Genomic DNA, 20151 nt, shown 5'->3' with positions numbered 1-20151 from the left:
TTACAAATTGTCTCAGAGTAGGAGTGCTGATCTAGGATCAGGTCCCCCCTGTTATTCATTAAGATTTAGAAGGCAAATTGTACTCCTACTCTGAGACGCTTTGTGAATACAGGCCCAGATCTCAGTAGAATGAATTGGGTATATTCAGGTCAGTGCTCTTATGCCCCACTGTTCTTTTAATTGTGTCTAGTGGAAAGAAACAACAAACCAAGAAGCACTGACACACATTAGTCTAGCAGTGTTTCCAGCACCATCTCTCTGTGTCATTGAGTTTCTGAACTTCACTTCTCTCATCCTCTCACCCTGAAAGCCAGGGTGATCTCCCTGCGCTCAGACACTCAGAAGCTCAGAAGCCCCCAGCGTCACTCTATCATTCAGACAGTCTGATAGAGATAGATTGAAGTTGTTTTTTCTCCCTCCGTTCTCTCATCCCTCCCTCCATACACCTGAATTCTGGCCACCCTCCCTCCTCTCCAGGCAGCCTCCCTCCCTCCTCTCCAGGCAGCCTCCCTCCCTCCTCTCCAGGCAGCCTCCCTCCCTCCTCTCCAGGCAGCCTCCCTCCCTCCCATGCTGGCTGCCACTGCAGCAGGCTGGCTGATAAGAGGAACACGGCAGATAGGCATCTCTTTGGTCTCCCGTAATGAAGTTTGACACTCACACCATTAATAATGAAGCAGTGCATGGAGGCAGGCGGCCCCCGGGAGGAGACGAGATGAGAGGAGGGAGACAGAAACTCACACAATGGAGCCTGTACAGCCTGACTCATACAGTACCACAGGAAGGGAGGATATTGGTGTTGTGTATGGGTTCTATTATATCCACCACTCTAACATTATGGGTCATTTGGGGTGGGGAGAGGGACGAGATGGAGATGGAAGGGCTGGTTGTAAAAACCTGTTGAAGAAGATAAGACAGAAAGCAGATTCTCTATCCTATCTCCTCTCTCGGCCCTGGCACAATGAAGAAGAGGTGCGCCATTTTCGTTCTCCCACTTCGCTAATTAGTTATAGTCTGCCAATTGAGTGTAATGAGTTAGCCATCGCTCCTCGTTCCTTAGTTGAGGCCTAATCATTTCTCTCACCATCCATCCACCTTTCTGATGTGCAATAGGAGTTTATATAATAGGAGAGGCTACAGGGATATGTTGTCTTGCTCATTAATGTTCTCTCCATCTCAGAGGTCAGGTCCCAGTGGATTATGGGTTGTGACCTTGTGACAGACAAACTGATACTCTGCTCCTCAAGCTGGCACAGTCTTTGTTCTGGCTGGATGACTGCCAGATATAGACAGCCCATAGAGCCCTTTCTTCACCAGACTAAATATGTTTGTTTTCTAATTTATGTTTGTACACTACGTGCAGCGCTTGGCAAGGGTCAGATCAATACACATTTTTAAAGCAACATTTTGATCTGAAATGTGTGATTAAACAAGTGTGTCACAGTTGAAGTTCTCATAACACAATAGCACATGGAACCATAAACATTAAAACCAGTAGATAGTGATAGCACTGACGTCATCCACGTATTCCAATGGAAACCCCTGATGGCGCATGACGTATTTGAATTTGAAGCGTGCCATATTGCTGAATGCCGATTGTAATTTACATAGGCTTTCTAGGGAAGACCAGTGCTTTTGGCACCAGCCGAGCTCGTGACTTCACGCTCCAGACCGGACACTGGGGGCCTGCATGGAACCAGGGAGTCAGACTGGTGTTCTGTTCTGTTCTGGTCATCTTGTTCCATTGACCCCTATAGACCTCTGCATTGCGTGTTCCTGATTAACCTCTTAAGGATCGGAACCTTTTTTTCGCATAAATGACATACCCAAATCTAACTGCCTGTAGCTCAGGACCTGAAGCAAGGATATGCCTATTCTTGATACCATTAGAAAGGAAACACTTTGAAGTTTGGGGAAATGTGAAATTAATGTAGGAGAATATAACACATTAGATCTGGTAAAAGATAATACAAACAAAAAAACAGTTTTTTTTGTTCCATCATCTTTGAAATGCACACAGAAAGGCCACAATATAATATTGCAGTTTAGGCGCAATTTAGATTTTGACCACTAGATGGGAGCAGTGTGTGTGCAAAGTTTCAGATTGATCAAGTGAAGCATTGCAATACTGGACTATTTTGTATCAAGTCTGCCCAAATGTGCCGAATTGGTCAATTGATACATTTTCAAGTACATAACCATAGAGAAAATGATATGTCACCTACAAGGACACCGATCCCGTAGAGGTTAACCTGACTTTCTCCTGATGGCCTTGTCTTTGTTCTGATGTGCCTATCTCTCTCGTCTCCATCCAGAGAGCATGTTGCGGACAGCCAGCAGTCCAGACAGTCTGCGCTCCCGCACTCCCATGATCACGCCCGACCTGGAGAGTGGTACCAAGCTGTGGCACCTGGTCAAGAACCACGACCACTCTGACCAGCGCGAGGGAGACCGCGGCAGCAAGATGGTCTCTGAGATCTATCTGACCCGTCTGCTCGCCACGAAGGTAAGATTACATAGACACCAGACCAACCTATACCACACCTACAGAAATTACATGTACTGTTGATGTAAGTCAACTTTAATATCTGAATGTTGAGTAAGTCATTGTAATGCCCTCCATATGTAAAGAGTTTTTCCTGGTTAAAGAGGACCTATCTTCTTCGGTAGTCCCTTGATGTGCTTGTCTCTGCTAAATGACTAAAATGTAAACAGCTCAGCCTCCATTGCTGTATTCTTCTGGCGTCCCTCAGACAATTCCCTGCTAAAGGGCTTGCCTGCCTGCCACTCTCCTCCTCTCGTCTAGCTGCCTCAGAGCTGATTGTTTCGCTCCTAATTGTAGGGAAAGAAAAAAAATGGAAATTAGACGCTGTTTACAAGCCTCTTGGGTGGTCAATTTCGATTCATAATTTTTTTTAAAGATGGATAAATATAATGCGGGGAGTAGAGAAGGATAAATAGCAGGAGACAAGTCATTTGTTGTGGGATTGAGTGTTTTGTGGCGCATGATGCAGAGAAGCGAATGGAATTTGATCTTGGAGGAGCAGAATGTGGCATCCTCTCCACAGCCACTCCCCCTTAATGGGGGAAATTAATCTCAGTTGTTTGATTTGAAATCTGTAGGTGTGTAATTGGCGAAGAACTCTGACCACTTAGCCTCTCTCCTCTCATCCCTACTCTCCTCAGGGTACGTTGCAGAAGTTTGTGGACGACTTGTTTGAGACCATCTTCAGCACGGCTCACCGCGGCAGCGCCCTGCCTCTTGCCATCAAGTATATGTTTGACTTCCTGGACGAGCAGGCTGACAAACACTCCATATCAGACTCAGACGTACGGCACACCTGGAAGAGCAATTGGTGAGACACATTACAGAACAAATAGTAATGGTTTGGTTGGCTGTTTCTTCTGTATATGTGTATTTGGTTGATGGTATCCATCTTCTCATGATGACTCTCAATTCCCAGTTTGCCTCTGCGGTTCTGGGTGAACGTGATCAAGAATCCCCAGTTTGTGTTTGACATCCATAAGAACAGCATCACAGACGCCTGTCTGTCTGTGGTGGCCCAGACCTTCATGGACTCCTGCTCCACGTCAGAACACAAACTGGGCAAAGACTCGCCCTCCAACAAGCTGCTCTACGCCAAGGATATCCCCAACTACAAGAACTGGGTGGAGAGGTATGAATGACAGCGAGCTCAACTATCTTCTAGTCTATAAGATTATCAATTTCAACGCTTTGTGACATGAAGGTGTGGTCCTCTGTAGCTCAACTGGTAGAGCATGGCGCTTGTAACGCCAGGGTAGTGGGTTCGATCCCCGGGACCACCCATACCTAAAAATAAAAAATAAATGCACACATGACTGTAAGTCGCTTTGGATAAAAGCGTCTGCTAAATGGCATATATTTTTTTTATATATATATATATATATAAGGTTGTTGACAAGTACTTGATTGAGCCCTTTACCTTTTCATCCCAGTCCTTCACATACACAACTAAAGAGTTGTCCTCTCCAGTCCAGGATGCTAACCCCCTCACTCTCTGCTCCCCTCCTGTCCTGTAGGTACTACTCCGACATCTCCCGTATGCCGGCCATCAGTGACCAGGACATGAGTGCCTACCTGGCTGAACAGTCCCGGCTGCACCTCAGCCAGTTCAACAGCATGAGCGCTCTGCACGAGATCTACTCCTATATCATCAAGTACAAAGATGAGGTGAGTCCCCAGTATATTATTAAGCTATTACAATATTAATCATAGACATTATAATAGTTTAATAATATAGATATCTAATGTATTTTATTAATATATGTTAGTCACAGCATGAAGAGATCAGAATATAATTGCCATTGGTTCTGTATGTTAACACAGGGGTGAGACAGAATAACTTTGTATGTGCCCTCTAGTTTTCATGATGAATGGAATGTGGGCATTCTAATTCAATTAAAAGATAACTGAGTATGCATCCATAAATGCATGCAGCTATTTAAGTAATTAAAGTACATATTATGAAACTAATGGACCTCATTGGATTTATGTGTTTTATTAATTCTCCCATGTGCTATCCTTCCGGGGAGTTCATTAACACATTATATTCCATGTGCATGAATATATTTCCCCACCAAAATAGACAGACTAATCATTCTTGAAACGTTGCTTATGCATTGAGGCAGAGCCAGTGTAGTGTAACTACTCCATGCAGGAGATGTGAATGAGACTGTACACTTAGTGCTAATTCTCAGAGAGCTGAGCAGAGCCTGGAAAGGGCTAAAGTCAGTGACTCACGGAGACTGGGCTGTGGAAATTGAGAGATAATGAGGTAGTGCAGAAGCAGAAGCTCCCTCCACTCTATCCACTCCCAGCCATTAGGACAGCCAGCCAGCCAGCCAGGGAGGAAGGCAATGCTAGGATAGCTACTGTACTGTACTCACTCTGAGAGAGTGTCTGCCGTGGCCTTCAAAATCACGTAAACAATGTGTGTCTCTGCTCAGACAATTCCTTCTACCTTGTCGGTTATAGTGCATTGAATGTGTGCTGTGAGAGGTTCAGGCATCCTCTGTGCTTGCCTTTTCAAAGGGCATGGGGGGAGAGAGCATGGTGGTGGTGGAAGTGAGGGGGGTATATTCAGTCATCTCCACTCAGCATCAGACCCTACTTCTACCCCCCTCCCTCTCCCCTCATCTCTCAGCAGTGCTGGTTCCTGTGTTTGAGGCAACAGCTGCAGCTGCCTCCATTTAAGCAGCCGCTCCCCTTCATTAAGGCTTATTATCCAGATGCGGGCGGCTGCAGGGTCCTCCTCTCGCCCCCCTCATCCGTCACAGCAGCACTAACACATGAGGCATTAGCACTCCATTATGTAGGCTCCTGCATGAGTCACTAACAGCTTGTACACAACTACCTATCTCTGATGGACCCACCAGCACCTCCTCTTCCAGTTCCCATAATGCCATAGTACATACAGGACCTCAGCTGTGCTCTCTATATCCACCCCTCGCAGCTTCCATCGTCATCCACCTGTTTAAATAAAATGTTCATCTATGCAATGTCATACAGTGAGGGAAAAAAGTATTTGATCCCCTGCTGATTTTGTATGTTTTCCCATTGACAAAGACATGATCAGTCTATAATTTTAATGGTAGGTTTATTTGAACAGTGAGAGACAGAATAACAACAAAAAAATCCAGAAAAACATGTCAAAAATGTTATAAATTGATTTGCATTTTAATGAGGGAAATAAGTATTTGACCCCTCTGCAAATCATGACTTAGTACTTGGTGGCAAAAGCCTTGTTGGCAATCACAGAGGTCAGACGTTTCTAGTAGTTGGCCACCAGGTTTGCACACATCTCAGGAGGGATTTTGTCCCACTCCTCTTTGCAGATCTTCTCCAAGTCATTAAGGTTTCGAGGCTGACGTTTGGCAACTCGAACCTTCAGCTCCCTCCACAGATTTTCTATGGGATTAAGGTCTGGAGACTGGCTAGGCCACTCCAGGACCTTAATGTGCTTCTTCTTGAGCCACTCCTTTGTTGCCTTGGCCGTGTGTTTTGGGTCATTATCATGCTGGAATACCCATCCACGACCCATTTTCAATGCCCTGGCTGAGGGAAGGAGGTTCTCACCCAAGATTTGACGGTACAAGTCCCCGTCCATCGTCCCTTTGATGCGGTGAAGTTGTCTTGTCCCCTTAGCAGAAAAACACCCCCAAAGCATAATGTTTCCACCTCCATGTTTGACGGTGGGGATGGTGTTCTTGGGGTCATAGGCAGCATTCCTCCTCCTCCAAACACGGCGAGTTGAGTTGATGCCAAAGAGCTCGATTTTGGTCTCATCTGACCACAACGCTTTCACCCAGTTCTCCTCTGAATCATTCAGATGTTCATTGGCAAACTTCAGACGGGCCTGTATATGTGCTTTCTTGAGCAGGGGGACCTTGCGGGCGCTGCAGGATTTCAGTCCTTCACGGCGTAGTGTTTTACCAATTGTTTTCTTGGTGACAATGGTCCCAGCTGCCTTGAGTTCATTGACAAGATCCTCCCGTGTAGTTCTGGGCTGATTCCTCACCGTTCTCATGATCATTGCAACTCCACGAGGTGAGATCTTGCATGGAGCCCCAGGCCGAGGGAGATTGACAGTTCTTTTGTGTTTCTTCCATTTGCGAATAATCGCACCAACTGTTGTCACCTTCTCACCAAGCTGCTTGGCGATGGTCTTGTAGCCCATTCCAGCCTTGTGTAGGTCTACAATCTTGTCCCTGACAACCTTGTAGAGCTCTTTGGTCTTGGCCATGGTGGAGAGTTTGGAATCTGATTGATTGATTGCTTCTGTGGACAGGTGTCTTTTATACAGGTAACAAGCTGAGATTAGGAGCACTCCCTTTAAGAGTGTGCTCCTAATCTCAGCTCGTTACCTGTATAAAAGACACCTGGGAGCCAGAAATCTTTCTGATTGAGAGGGGGTCAAATACTTATTTCCCTCATTAAAATGCAAATCAATTAATAACATTTTTGACATGCGTTTTTCTGGATGTTTTTGTTGTTATTCTGTCTCTCACTCTTCAAATAAACCTACCATTAAAATTATAGACTGATCATTTCTTTGTCAGTGGGCAAACGTACAAAATCAGCAGGGGATCAAAAACTTTTTTCCCTCACTGTATAGTAGACGTTCAACTTTCCATGTTCATACCGAGGTAAACTATGGATGTGAGAGCACTCTGCCTCTGTTTCCTTGTATATTTCTTATATATTCATGAGTAAACAGGTATATGGTGTTTGTAGGGAAAGATATCAACTGTTTGTATGCTTCTACATGAAAGTATTTGGTATTGTAAATACCTATAAATAGCCTACTCATGCCACCATCACGGCATGTTTGCTTCAACAGCTGTTTAAAAACTGACAGATGTTCTGATAGACTTTCTCTGTCGGTGATCCACCCTGCTGATCTATTGACCCATCTCCCGCTCTCCTTCTCTTCTTTCTCCCTCTCTCCTCTCTTCTCTCTCCTCCCTCCCCAGATCCTGTCTGCGCTGCAGAAGGATGAACAGTCTCGCAGGCAGAGACTGCGTAGTAAGCTGGAGCAGGTCATCGACACCATGGCCCTGGCCAGCTGAGGAACGGCCTGCAACTGAGGTTTGGAGACGGTAGCAGCTAGGCCTTCTCTCACTGACCCCAGCTCCTGACCCCAACACAACGAGTAAGGACTGCAAGGACACAAGCAGTACACTGGAGACCCACCAGAGTTAGGCCAATCCAAACAACCCCTCATTTATAAACATTTAACGTCCATCTGTCGCCCCAAGAAAGTGTCTTATCATCGCGGTCTTCATCACTGGTTTCAGTTTGTCTTCCGTGTTGATTCATCTACCCACACACAGGACAGCGACTGTGAAGCAGCTGGTTAAAGAAGCCAGGAGATATATATATATATATAAGGGGGGCAATGGAGAAAGGACTTCATTTATAAAGCCCCCCTCCCCCCCATGGACGCTTCTGACGCGTCAGCAGACTTTCATGGACGTCGGTTTGATTTTCAAATCTATTTTATTTTCGATTTGGTTGATTTAGTTGTTGATCTTGTGTTTAACAACAGCCTACTCTCTCCAGCGGTGTGCCACTTGTGTTACTGCTGAATTTGCACAATTTACAAAAAAGCTAAATCAAAAGAAGAGGATATAAATATATATATATATAGATATATAAATACAACTTCATTTTTAAAGAAACAAATGAAAATAGTCAAAAGTTTTCCATTTTAATGTACAAAATACTTTGAAAGAAAAGGATTTGATATTTCAAAGACTGAACTATGAAAACTTGTCCTGTGCCATGTTTTATTTAAATGTTGTTTAGTGCAAATACTTTTTCTTTAGATAAAATGTGCTATGATTCAAATGTTGTCATGCCTAGTGACTGAAGGTGAGAGTAAAGTAAAAAAAAAAAAGGTTAAATGACAAAACAATATTAGTAGCAAGTCAACAAATCGTTAGGTCTTGGGGACTTTCCCGTCTTGGGAGAACATTTGTTTTAATGGTACTGGAAAAGCTGGTATGTTATTCCTGTATTTAATACTACCAGTGCTATTGTGGCTTTTAGAAAAACCAAAGGCTTGTTTTTTGTTATACCACTCTGAGCGAAAAACAGCCTCCTGTGTTGACAACCTCACATTCACAGACACCTGAATGAGCTGCCCTCTTGGTTGCATCCACCACCATGCACGCCTCTGTGCACAGGCTCCGGACCACAATGAAGTAGATTACTTTTGTTCTGGGACGTCAAGGTTTTTTGGGAGGCAAATATCATGGCTTAAGGTACTGTGATATTCTGGGCTTTGCTGTTCCACAAAAGTCAGACTCCACAGAAGGATTCATTGGGCTAAATGTAGCAAAGGTTTAATTCACCCACTACCCTTTCAAAGCCTTCCTGAAGTTTTCCCGCTGTCCCCTTCCCTCAGATAGATCACTGTGTTAAGACTGTCATGGTGGACACTGAGGTAGAGGTTTGCAGACAACGTTTTTAGGTAAAGCTTTGAGTGAAGAGTAATCCCTCCTGATTTTAGCCCCTCATGAGAGCAAGAATTGTCACTCTAGTGACTTCAACATTCAACAGTTCTATTTTATTGTAATTAAAAAGATGGTTTAATTTTTGTTGTTGATGTGGTGAAAGTTGTATGAGTTGTTTTCTTTGTACTCTGCAGAAACCAAACAGTGGTTGTGCTAGCAGAGTAGACTCTCCCAGGGTTTCCCTTATGTTCTGTAACGTCATCTGTGACGAGTGTCATCCAAAAGAAAAAATAGGAGTTTTGAAGCGCCAAGGAAGGTGAACATTCAGTATTGTCTTTTCTTTGTTTTTTTAGTCTGCTGTGAAGATGAAAAAACAGACAAATATGTTGAAATGCAAGCATCTGTGATGTGACAAGATAATGAAATGTAGCGCAATCTTTGTGTGTTTTTGAACTGGTTGACGGTTTTTGTTTCCTCAGAAATCGGATACCTTTGTGAAATGCATTGTCTCCCTTTAATATGTTGCATCGATTCCCTTTCGGTCATAAAAAAAAAAAAAGCATAATTCCTTCCCCCTCGTCCTCTGAGATTAAAGGAGAGATGGAGGCAAAAAAAAAAACAGCTAAATGTTTGAGAAACCTCTGAAATATTTAGGTCAGTTCTCTGGTGAGAGCCGTGTGGATCACACAGGCTAGAGATGTGATATGTAACCTTGGGCCATCTGTCCATCCATCTATCCTACATCAGGCTTCAACAAAGATGGTGGGATTTAATGAAAATGAAAAGTTTATTTATTTATTATTGTTCTGTTTGGTGTGATATTCTAATATATCCTAATCAATTGGGATCAGGTCTCAATAACACATCATATATTTGGATAGGCATTTACATTTCAGAAAATATATGGATATTTAATATTCACCTTAGTCTCCTCCAGGGCTTTTACTCTCATCATTCTCTCTTGGTCATCCTCCAATATCAACCCCCTCTAGTTTCTACTCTTCAGCCCAGTCCTGTCCTAACGTTGGCAACTCAATTAAGGTATTTCTATACGGTACACCCCACCCTTCCACCAAACCCTCCCTCCCCTCCCAACCAAACACATAGGGCTGGACTGTACTCTATGCTTGATATCTGAGAGCAGGGCGTATAGAGTAGTTTATGAAACTCAACTTAAACAGGGTTATCTGCCGGTTACTGGCTTTTCCCATACCAAGAGAAGGCCTCTCGTAGTGGAGGGTCGGCATTGACCACTTTTCTGTTCATTCACCCTATTTGTGATGATTTGTGATGGTTTTGCTCTGCCACTGTTCTTCTGTTTAAGCATCTTTTATTACCTGATTGTGCACATTTGTCTCCCGTATTTGTTTAGTGGATGGAAAATGTTTCTGTGTTTAGTGGATGGAAAATGTTTCTGTGTGCTGCCTTCCTCCTGCCTCACACAAGCTAGGCTTTGATAACTGATTGTAAAACAGCTGGTTGCATTATAAAGTCTCAGGGCGGTTCTCCTGCTTTTATGTAGTTTTTCTCTTCTGTTATTTAAGTGGAAGGTTTTTGGATGATGATGATGATTAGCATCTTGGCGGGATTATGGATTAATGTGGTAATCTGTAAAGTCACTCTGTAGAGTATGAAACAAGTTATATTGTAAGTACTGGGGCAGATGGTCTCTCATGTTATCTTTTGTGTTGTTGTTATTTTATTTTACTATGCCACTTGTTGTGTAAAGATGAAAAGAAAACTACTTTTCTACAGAACTCCTTTGAAGTAATCGCTACTTATTTTGTCTGTTCTGTCTGCCTTTGTGAGTTGGGTGGAAGACAGAAAGGAAAGCCAGAGGGAGAGATCCAGATGCTGTTTGATGAACACAGAGCTTTCACTTTGCACTGAGTGCCTTGTCAGCTCCCCCTCCCCTCCCCTCGCTCCCCTCCCTCTCCTTCCCACAACCCTCTATGACCCCTCCATTACCCACATTCCACCACCTGACCATGACCACTCATAACACTGTCACAGGTTTCCCCCTCTGCCACGCCACTGAACAACTTCTATCCCTGTCATCCTGATTCCCTCGTTTGGTTTGTTTTGGCATATTGGAAAGCAGTTCCCTTTTTCAAAGTAAATTTAAAAAGGCTTAGGATCAGACATTAAAATATCTAGACAGATTTAAAAATAGAAACTAAAGAGTTGTAATACTTTATGAATTCTGATACCTTTTTAAGAGTTTCAGACTTGAAGCAACTGTGACAGGTTGGCTGTTTCATGCTCGTGTAAATATTCTGCTCTTTCCTATTTTGCAGATTTATTACTTGTAAATAAACACGCATCAAGGAGAGATTAAACATTTTTTGCTAAATCTGTTTGTCTTGTTTTTCTCTGTCTGGCTCTTTGAAATTAGTTCAGCATCCAAGGAATTACAGACAGGCATACACTTAGAAACTACTATGTCCTTAGTTCATATGCAGCTCTAAAGCATTGCAGAATGCAGCAGATTTGATGCCATTCTCTAGTCTCAGTTGTTCCTAGCACATGGCCACCTGCCTAATTCTATTACTCCCATAAACTCCCATCAACAGAACACCAGAATTACTGAATCCTAAAATGACGCTGTCTGAAACAAATGTATTGTATCATATACTGTTGAAATGATCAGATCACTGTTTCTTTTATCGGTGCTGTATCATGTACAGTATTGTAGTCATTTTGTTCTCTCTTTACAGAAATCTGAAGGTATCGCCACCTCGCCTGGAGAGAGTCTCTCTCTCTCTCTCTCTCTCCTGTTTCTCTCTCTATATCTCTCTCTCTTTCTCTCTCTTTCTCTCTCTCTCTCTCTCATTCCCTATGGAGGCGTAGGTATGTCACTGTTGTGACATACAGCTCTGAAGCTGTCCATTAGCAGGCTTGCTGGAAAGTGGTACCTCCCCCCAGGGGCCTCAGGAGTTGACAAGCACACCATCAATCAAATTAAAAGCACATTACAATAACATAAAGAGGAGAGATTTAGCCCCTAGAGAAATACTGATCTGAAGTATATAGAAGGCTGTCAGTTTGCTTGATGAAATTGACCTGCCGTTATTATTGTAAGTGCCTTTTTCAAGTGTTCTACCTGTGGGGTGATTTCAAATTAATCTATCACTGTTCCTCCCTGAATGTTTGACTTCAGACTGAGGGTAGTTTGACACGCAGGCGCACCAGTCTGGCTCTCCAGGCGCCCCAGTCTGGCTCTCCAGGCGCCCCGGTCTGGCGCTCCAGGCGCCCCGGTCTGGCTCTCCAGGCGCCCCGGTCTGGCTCTCCAGGCGCCCCGGTCTGGCTCTCCAGGCGCCCCGGTCTGGCTCTCCAGGCGCCCCGGTCTGGCTCTCCAGGCGCCCCTGTCTGGCTCTCCAGGCGCCTTGGTCTGGCTCTCCAGGCACCCCGGTTTGGCTCTCCAGGCACCCCAGTCTGGCTATCCAGGCACCCCAGTCTGGCTCTCCAGGCACCCCGGTCTGGCTCTCCAGGCGCCCCGGTCTGGCTCTCCAGGCGCCCCGGTCTGGCTCTCCAGGCGCCCCGGTCTGGCGCTCCAGGCGCCCCGGTCTGGCTCTCCAGGCGCCCCGGTCTGGCGCTCCAGGCGCCCCGGTCTGGCTCTCCAGGCGCCCCTGTCTGGCTCTCCAGGCGCCCCTGTCTGGCTCTCCAGGCGCCTTGGTCTGGCTCTCCAGGCACCCCAGTTTGGCTCTCCAGGCACCCCGGTCTGGCTCTCCAGGCACCCCAGTCTGGCTCTCCAGGCGACCCAGTCTGGCTCTCCAGGCGCCTCGGTCTGGCTCTCCAGGCGCCCCGGTTTGGCTCTCCAGGCACCCCAGTCTGGCTCTCCAGGCACCCCGGTCTGGCTCTCCAGGCGCCCCGGTCTGGCTCTCCAGGCGCCCCGGTCTGACTCTCCAGGCGCCCCGGTCTGGCTCTCCAGGCGCCCCGGTCTGGCTCTCCAGGCACCCCGGTCTGGCTCTCCAGGCGCCCCAGTCTGGCTCTCCGTGGTCTCTAGTTTCCCATGGTGATGTCTTAACCATTAGGTCTTAACGGAGCAGAGGGTTTTGTTCTTCACACGCCTTTCATTTTCGTCCTCTATTTTTCTCTTGCATTTCATTGGGACTCCCTGTTGTTGTGTATTTCCCAGCAGGTAGAGCCATGCCACCCCCTCCCATGGCCAAAAGCACTCTATCTAGCTGCACTTTGACCCTATCTCAGGGAGTCCCATTACCATGTTGTGAATTGTCCTTCTTGTTGAAAAATCCCTCTTTATTTTCTCTGTCTTTTGTGTCGCTGGAAATTTTCTGTCGATTCACCCTTTCACTTTAATGAACAAACATGGTCGTCCTGAGACCAGAGAATGAATGACTAAGTCACATTGGCTTTAGCAGTGGTGTCGACGCTTGGTGGAGAGATTGAACTGCGATAAGGAGTATTTTCTCCTCTGTCTGCAGCTCAGACAGGATACAGCTAGTCGACTAGTCTTAGGGGGGGTTAATACTGGTTCACAGAGAAGCCTCCGCCAGCAGCTAGTCGACTAGTCTCAGAGGGGTTTAATACTGGCTCACAGAGAAGCCTCCGCCAGCTCTGTCTCATATACTGTAGCTCCCTTTATTGGTCCCAGTAAATGAAGATCAGCTTGGGAAATAAGATGATACCAGTGGATCAGTGCAGAGAGCCCGTGTCAAGCTAGTGTTGCACCTCCATTTCTAAAGCTGAATTAGCTCGGCTAATGCTAAAATGTGCCTCCTTGGGTGAGGTAACGCTCAGTGAGGAAAGAGGCTTTGAACGTGTTCTGGTCACCTCTGAAGACTACGCTGCTCCTGAGCTGCCTACAAAGTAAAGAACATTGCAGAGTGCAGATCTGATACTTTAGAATTCAGCGCTGGTTTCTTTCTCAGCCCGACAGGTTATTCTCTCACTTTCTCCTTTCTCTTAACTGTCTCTATCACTCTTTGACTTTCTGCAGGATGGACAGACGCTGATGGAGGAGAACAAAACTGAGCAGACGGAAGCAGTCATTTTAGCGTCAGATCCCTCCGTCTCCCCATGCCCCGTGTCTCTCTGCATGGAGCAGACAGTGTCAGATGCAGTCTAGGTTTTAAGAGTGAGGGGCTGCCGGACCAACAGAGATGATTTTGCTGCCACAGATGAGGTCAGGCCATGTCGGAGCCGTAAGTGTCATTTCGATTAGCAGCCTCGCTGCTCACCTCTCGCCAGGAGGAAAGGACAGGGGTGTAGAGCAGGAGATTGAAGAGAGGTAATAAAGAAACCTCAGAAAAACCTGAACTTTACCTGAAAAAAATAAGAAATTATAAACTAGATATGTTTTTGTTTGCTTTGGAGGGATTACAACACATGCAAGGTAGGTACGCTATAGCACATTATGCAGATAGAAAAAACACACTCCTTTGAAACTTAGCGGTGGTTCAAAATCAAATCTGTTGTTGTGTCTTGACCAGGATCAGAGAGTTTTTTTTGGCAGTGATTAAAGGCCCAGTGTTTCAAAGGGAAAGGTTGAATTATTCATCCAGCATCCCCATCCATTGCTAAAAAAAAAGATTTATTTTTTATTTTTATTATTATAGGGGGTAGATCAGCTTTAATATTGCAGATAGATTGTAACTTCCATCAATGTAATTGTCTGCATCACTTCCAATCCCCCATTTGTTTTTTTTCTTCTCGCAAATGTTTTTACTCCTGAACTTCCTCTACCCTCAATCTCTCCGATCATTTTCATGATGTCCATCCGGTTTGCTTCTATATGCCATATCTTTCTAACTGTGCTCTTTCACAAAAGCTCTCAACCTATAACCTATATACTTATCATGGACACAGTATGCTTACATTATTAGTTATCTTGTTGTTATTAGTTGTTGTTAGTTGTTATTAGTCCCATCCTTCAACTCCATTGTGGTCCTCTGTAGCTCAATTGGTAGAGCATGTCGCTTGTAATGCTAGGGTAGTGGGTTCGATCCCCGGGACCACCCATACGTGAAAATGTATGCACACATGCCTGTAAGTCGCTTTGGATAAAAGCGTCTGCTAAATGGCATATTATTATTATTATTCAACACCACCCATCTATCTCTTAACACCATCCATATTAGATTTATATTTGCCATATATTTTTCAACTGTACTGTGATGTTTTACATCTCATTGTTTCTACAGATTGTAAATTGAAAATAAAAATGTTGCTAAAAGTATTATTATATTATTGATCGATTGACTATGACTTTTCAGATCACCCAGTAATGCTATCTGCAGGGTTAGCTCCAGTGTCCAAAAACAAGCTACAAATGGACAGTACCAAAACAAATGATCAAATCAAATCAATCAAATCAAATTGTATTGGTCACATGCGCCGAATATAACAGGTGCAGACATTACAGTGAAATGCTTACTTACAGCCCTTAACCAACAGTGCATTTATTTTTAACAAAAAAAGTAAAAGTAAAACAACAACAAAAAAAGTGTTGAGAAAAAAAAAGAGCAGAAGTAAAATAAAATAACAGTAGGGAGGCTATATATACAAGGGGGTACCGGTGCAGAGTCAATGTGCGGGGGCACCGGCTAGTTGAGGTAGTTGAAGTAATATGGACATGTGGGTAGAGTTAAAGTGACTATGCATAAATAATTAACAGAGTAGCAGCAGTGTAAAAAGGATGGGGTGGGGGGGCAGTACAAATAGTCCGGGTAGCCATAATTAGCTGTTCAGGAGTCTTATGGCTTGGGGGGTAGAAGCTGTTGAGAAGTATTTTGGACCTAGACTTGGCACTCCGGTACCGCTTGCCGTGCGGTAGCAGAGAGAACAGTCTATGACTAGGGTGGCTGGAGTCTTTGACAATTTTGAGGGCCTTCCTCTGACACCGCCTGGTATAGAGGTCCTGGATGGCAGGAAGCTTGGCCCCAGTGATGTACTGGGCGTACGCACTACTCTCTGTAGTGCCTTGCGGTCGGAGGCCAAGCAGTTGCCATACCAGGCGGTGATGCAACCAGTCAGGATGCTCTCGATGGTGCAGCTGTAGAATTTTGAGGATCTGAGGACCCATGCCAAATCTTTTCAGTCTCCTGAGGGGGAATAGGCTTTGTCGTGCCCTCTTCACGACTGTCTTGGTGTGTTTGGACCATGATAGTTCGTTGGTGATGTGGACACCAAGGAACTTGAAGCTCTCAACCTGTTCCACTACAGCCCCGTCGATGAGAATGGGGGCGTGCTCAGTCCTCTTTTTTTTCCTGTAGTCCACAATCATCTCCTTTGTCTTGGTCACGTTGAGGGAGAGGTTGTTGTCCTGGCACCACCAGGTCTCTGACCTCCTCCCTATAGGCTGTCTCATCGTTGTCGGTGATCAGGCCTACCACTGTTGTGTCGTCGGCAAACTTAATGATGGTGTTGGAGTCGTGCCTGGCCATGCAGTCATGGGTGAGCAGAGAGTACAGGAGGGGACTGAGCATGCACCCCTGAGGGGCCCCCGTGTTGAGGATCAGTGTGGCAGATGTGTTGTTACCTACCCTTACCACCTGGGGGCGGCCCGTCAGGAAGTCCAGGATCCAGTTGCAGAGGGAGGTGTTTAGTCCCAGGATCCTTAGCTTAGTGATGAGCTTAGAGGGCACTATGGTGTTGAATGCTGAGCTGTAGTCAATGAATAGCATTCTCACGTAGGTGTTCCTCTTGTCCAGGTGGGAAAGGGCAGTGTGGAGTGCAATAGAGATTGCATCATCTGTGGATCTGTTGGGGCGGTATGCAAATTGGAGTGGGTCTAGGGTTTCTGGGATAATGCTGTTGATGTGAGCCATGACCAGCCTTTCAAAGCACTTCATGGCTACAGACGTCAGTGCTACGGGTCGGTAGTCATTTAGGCAGGTTATCTTAGAGTCCTTGGGCACGGGGACTATGGTGGTCTGCTTGAAACATGTTGGTATTACAGACTCAGTCAGGGACATGTTGAAAATGTCAGTGAAGACACTTGCCAGTTGGTCAGCACATGCTCGGAGTACACGTCCTGAATCTAATGATTCTGTCTCTTCGCAGCAAAATTTGCAGAGCTGGGAAGATTGTATCCCCCATATAAATAACATTCTATTGGCAGCAATAATTTTATATAATAATTTAAATTAAAAAATTCTAAGTTTTGAATCTGGCGTCGTTTTGCGTATCAGTTCATAAACACTATGCCATGGGATCGGTACGTCAAAAATCTCTTCCCAACTACTTTGCAATCTATATGGGACGGCTGTCAATCCTTTGGTCCTTAAATGAAACTGGTATATTTTGTTCTTTATCACAGTTTTCCTTAACCAATTATGTTCTTTAATGCAAGGCCGACAGACAAATTCCTTACATTTTCCCCCTTCCACTTTCCTCTTCCATTTTTGCGGTAATGCTGCAATTATTTGGTTGTAATTTTGGGTAGAGCAGACATTTCCATATGTTTTTGTTAGCTGCATGTGCGACATAACTCCACCAGTCCTACCGATGATATCATTTACGAAGATTATACCTTTTTCTTGTAAAAAAAAAGAAGTTTTTTATCAATTAGTATATTTGAGTTTAACCACAATATTTGTTGCATTATTTGTTCTGTCGTTTCTGGAGGATTAAATTGAATTTGCAAGCAACTTTCTATGGCTTGTTTTAGAAATAGTGATATTTCTGAGATTATTTCCTTTTCAAATAACTGAAAGTGTGAGTTTGTAATCTGTATAAAGGGAAAAAGGCCATTCTTGAACATTGGGTGAGACAATCTTACTAATTTACTAGAGAACCAGTTAGGATTTAAGTATAACTTTTGTATGACTGAAGCTTTTAGTGATAGGTCTAATGCTTTAATATTTAATCATTTATATCCTCCGAATTCATATTCATTATACAAATAGGCCCGTTTAATTTTGTCTGGCTTGCCGTTGCAAATATAATGGAATATTTTTTTCTCATATAATTTAAACAACTGTTCGCTAGGCGTAGGCAAGACCATAAGCAAATAGGTAAACTGAGATAATACTAAAGAGTTAATCAAGGTGATTTTTCAACAAATTGACAGGTATTTACCTTTCCATGGTAGCAAAATCTTATCTATTTTTGCTAACTTTCTATTAAAATGTATTGGAGTGAGATCATTTATTTCATTTGGGATATGTATTCCGAGTATATCCACATCACCATCAGACCATTTTATTGGTAAACTACATGGTAATGTACCATTTTTATTTTTCAGTGATCCAATATGTAATATAGTACATTTATCATAATTTGGTTGTAAGAAAATTTATCTAGATCCTCTATGAGGCTGTGGAAGGATTAAAGTTGTGGATTTAAAAGAAAACATGAATCATCAGCATACAATGACACTTTTGTTTTTAAGCCCTGGATTTCTAATCCTTTGATATTATTGTTGGATCTGATTTTAATAGCTAACATCTCGATGGCCATAATAAATAGATATGCCGATAGTGGACAACTTTGTTTCACTCCTCTTGACAGTTTAAAACTTTCTGAGAAATAGCCATTATTTACTATTTTACACCTTGGGTTACTATACATGATTTTAACCCATTTTATAAGAGATTCTCCAAAATTGAAATGCTCCAGGCATTTATATATAAACCCCAGTCGTACTTTATCAAATGCCTTTTCGAAGTCTGCTATCAATAGCAGGCCTGGTTTCCCAGATTTTTCATAGTGTTCTATTGTTTCCAGTACTTGCCTTATATTATCTCCAATGTATCTTTCATGTAAAAAACCTGTCTGATTAGAATGAATAATGTCCGACAATACCTTTTTAATTCTATGAGCTATACATTTTGCATCACAACACTGACGTGTAAGGGGCCTCCAATTTTTTTAATGGACTGGATCTTTGTATTTTCCACTTGTATCCTGTTTCAGTAATAATGAAATCAGACCTTCTTCTTGAGTGTCTGATAATCTACCATTTACATAGGAGTTGTTAAAACATGCTAATAATGGTCCTCTGAGTATATCAAAAAAGGTTTGGGATACCTCGACTGGAATGCCATCCAACCCTGGAGTTTTCCCGGACTTAAAGTCTTTAATTGCATCCAGACGTTCCTCCTCTGTAATTTCACCTTCACATGAGTCTTTCTGTTTGGCTGTTAATTTTACATTATCAATAGAAAAAAATCTCTACAATTAGCTTCAGTTAGAGGAGAAGGAGGCGACTGAAACGAAAACATATGCTTAAAGTACTTTGTTTCCTCCTTCAAAATATAATTTGGTGAATCATGGGTGACGCCGTCATTTGTAACCAGTTTCAGTAAATTATTTTTGGTAGCATTCCTATGCTGAAGATTAAAAAAGAATTTGGTGCATTTTTCCCCGTATTCCATCCAGTTTGCTTTATTTTTTATAATATATTACACTTGATCTGTGTTGAATAAGTTTCTCCATTTCTTTTTGTTTTGCTCTAATTTATTTTGAGCCTCTATGTTACAGTTTTTATTGCTATCTATCTGTTCTGTTAGACCTTCTATTTCCTTTGTTAATATGGACTCTTTTGATCTAAATTGCTTTTGTTTTCGAGATGAGTACTGAATTGCATGGCCTCTAAAGGCACATTTAAAGGTGTCCCATACAATAAGGGGATTTGCTGCACCTATGTTATGTCGGAAAAAATCAGTTATGAATTCCTCTGTCCTAGTTAAAAACAAGTTATCATCCAATAGGCTTTTATTACATTTCCAATATCCTCGCCCACGTGGAAATCCAATAAGAGTAATGTAAATGCCAATTATATGATGGTCCGACCGCATTCTGTCCCCTATCAACACTTTTTAAACTTTTGGTGCCAACGAGAATGACATAAGAATGAAGTCAAGACGACTAGCTTGATTGAGTCTCCGCCATGTATATCTCACTAGATCAGGATATTTAAGCCTCCATATATCTACTAGTTCTAATGTATCCATGACATTCATGATTTCCTTAAGAGCATGAGGGTGATTGTTTGTAGTGTGATTTCCTTTACGGTCCATTGAGCTATTTAAAATGGTATTATAATCTCCCACCATAATAATAGAGTCTTGAATTGCTTGCAGGGTTGATAATTTATTATATACATTATCAAAGAGGTGTGGATAATCATTATTTGGTCCGTAAAGGTTAATGATAATGTTTTACACATAAAGTCCATTAAGCTACAAT

At 43.4% G+C, this 20151-nt stretch overlaps 1 protein-coding gene across 1 annotated transcript in view; it reads left to right on the top strand.

The window, feature by feature from the left end:
* LOC121545588 (plexin-A1) overlaps positions 1-9616 on the top strand; it is a 241020-nt gene extending 231404 nt beyond the window's left edge. The window contains exons 28-32 of the mRNA XM_041856243.2: positions 2313-2503; positions 3184-3353; positions 3462-3674; positions 4060-4210; positions 7513-9616. Coding sequence (XP_041712177.1) covers positions 2313-2503; positions 3184-3353; positions 3462-3674; positions 4060-4210; positions 7513-7608 — 821 coding nt within the window. The 3' untranslated portion in view covers positions 7609-9616. The remainder of the gene's footprint in view (positions 1-2312; positions 2504-3183; positions 3354-3461; positions 3675-4059; positions 4211-7512) is intronic.
* The last annotated feature ends 10535 nt before the right edge of the window (positions 9617-20151 follow it).

The sequence above is a fragment of the Coregonus clupeaformis genome, chromosome 30, assembly GCF_020615455.1.
Source record: "Coregonus clupeaformis isolate EN_2021a chromosome 30, ASM2061545v1, whole genome shotgun sequence".
NCBI lineage: Eukaryota > Metazoa > Chordata > Actinopteri > Salmoniformes > Salmonidae > Coregonus > Coregonus clupeaformis.
The sequence above is the reverse complement of the archived record's forward strand: the minus strand, read 5'-3'. Positions and strand labels throughout refer to the sequence as shown.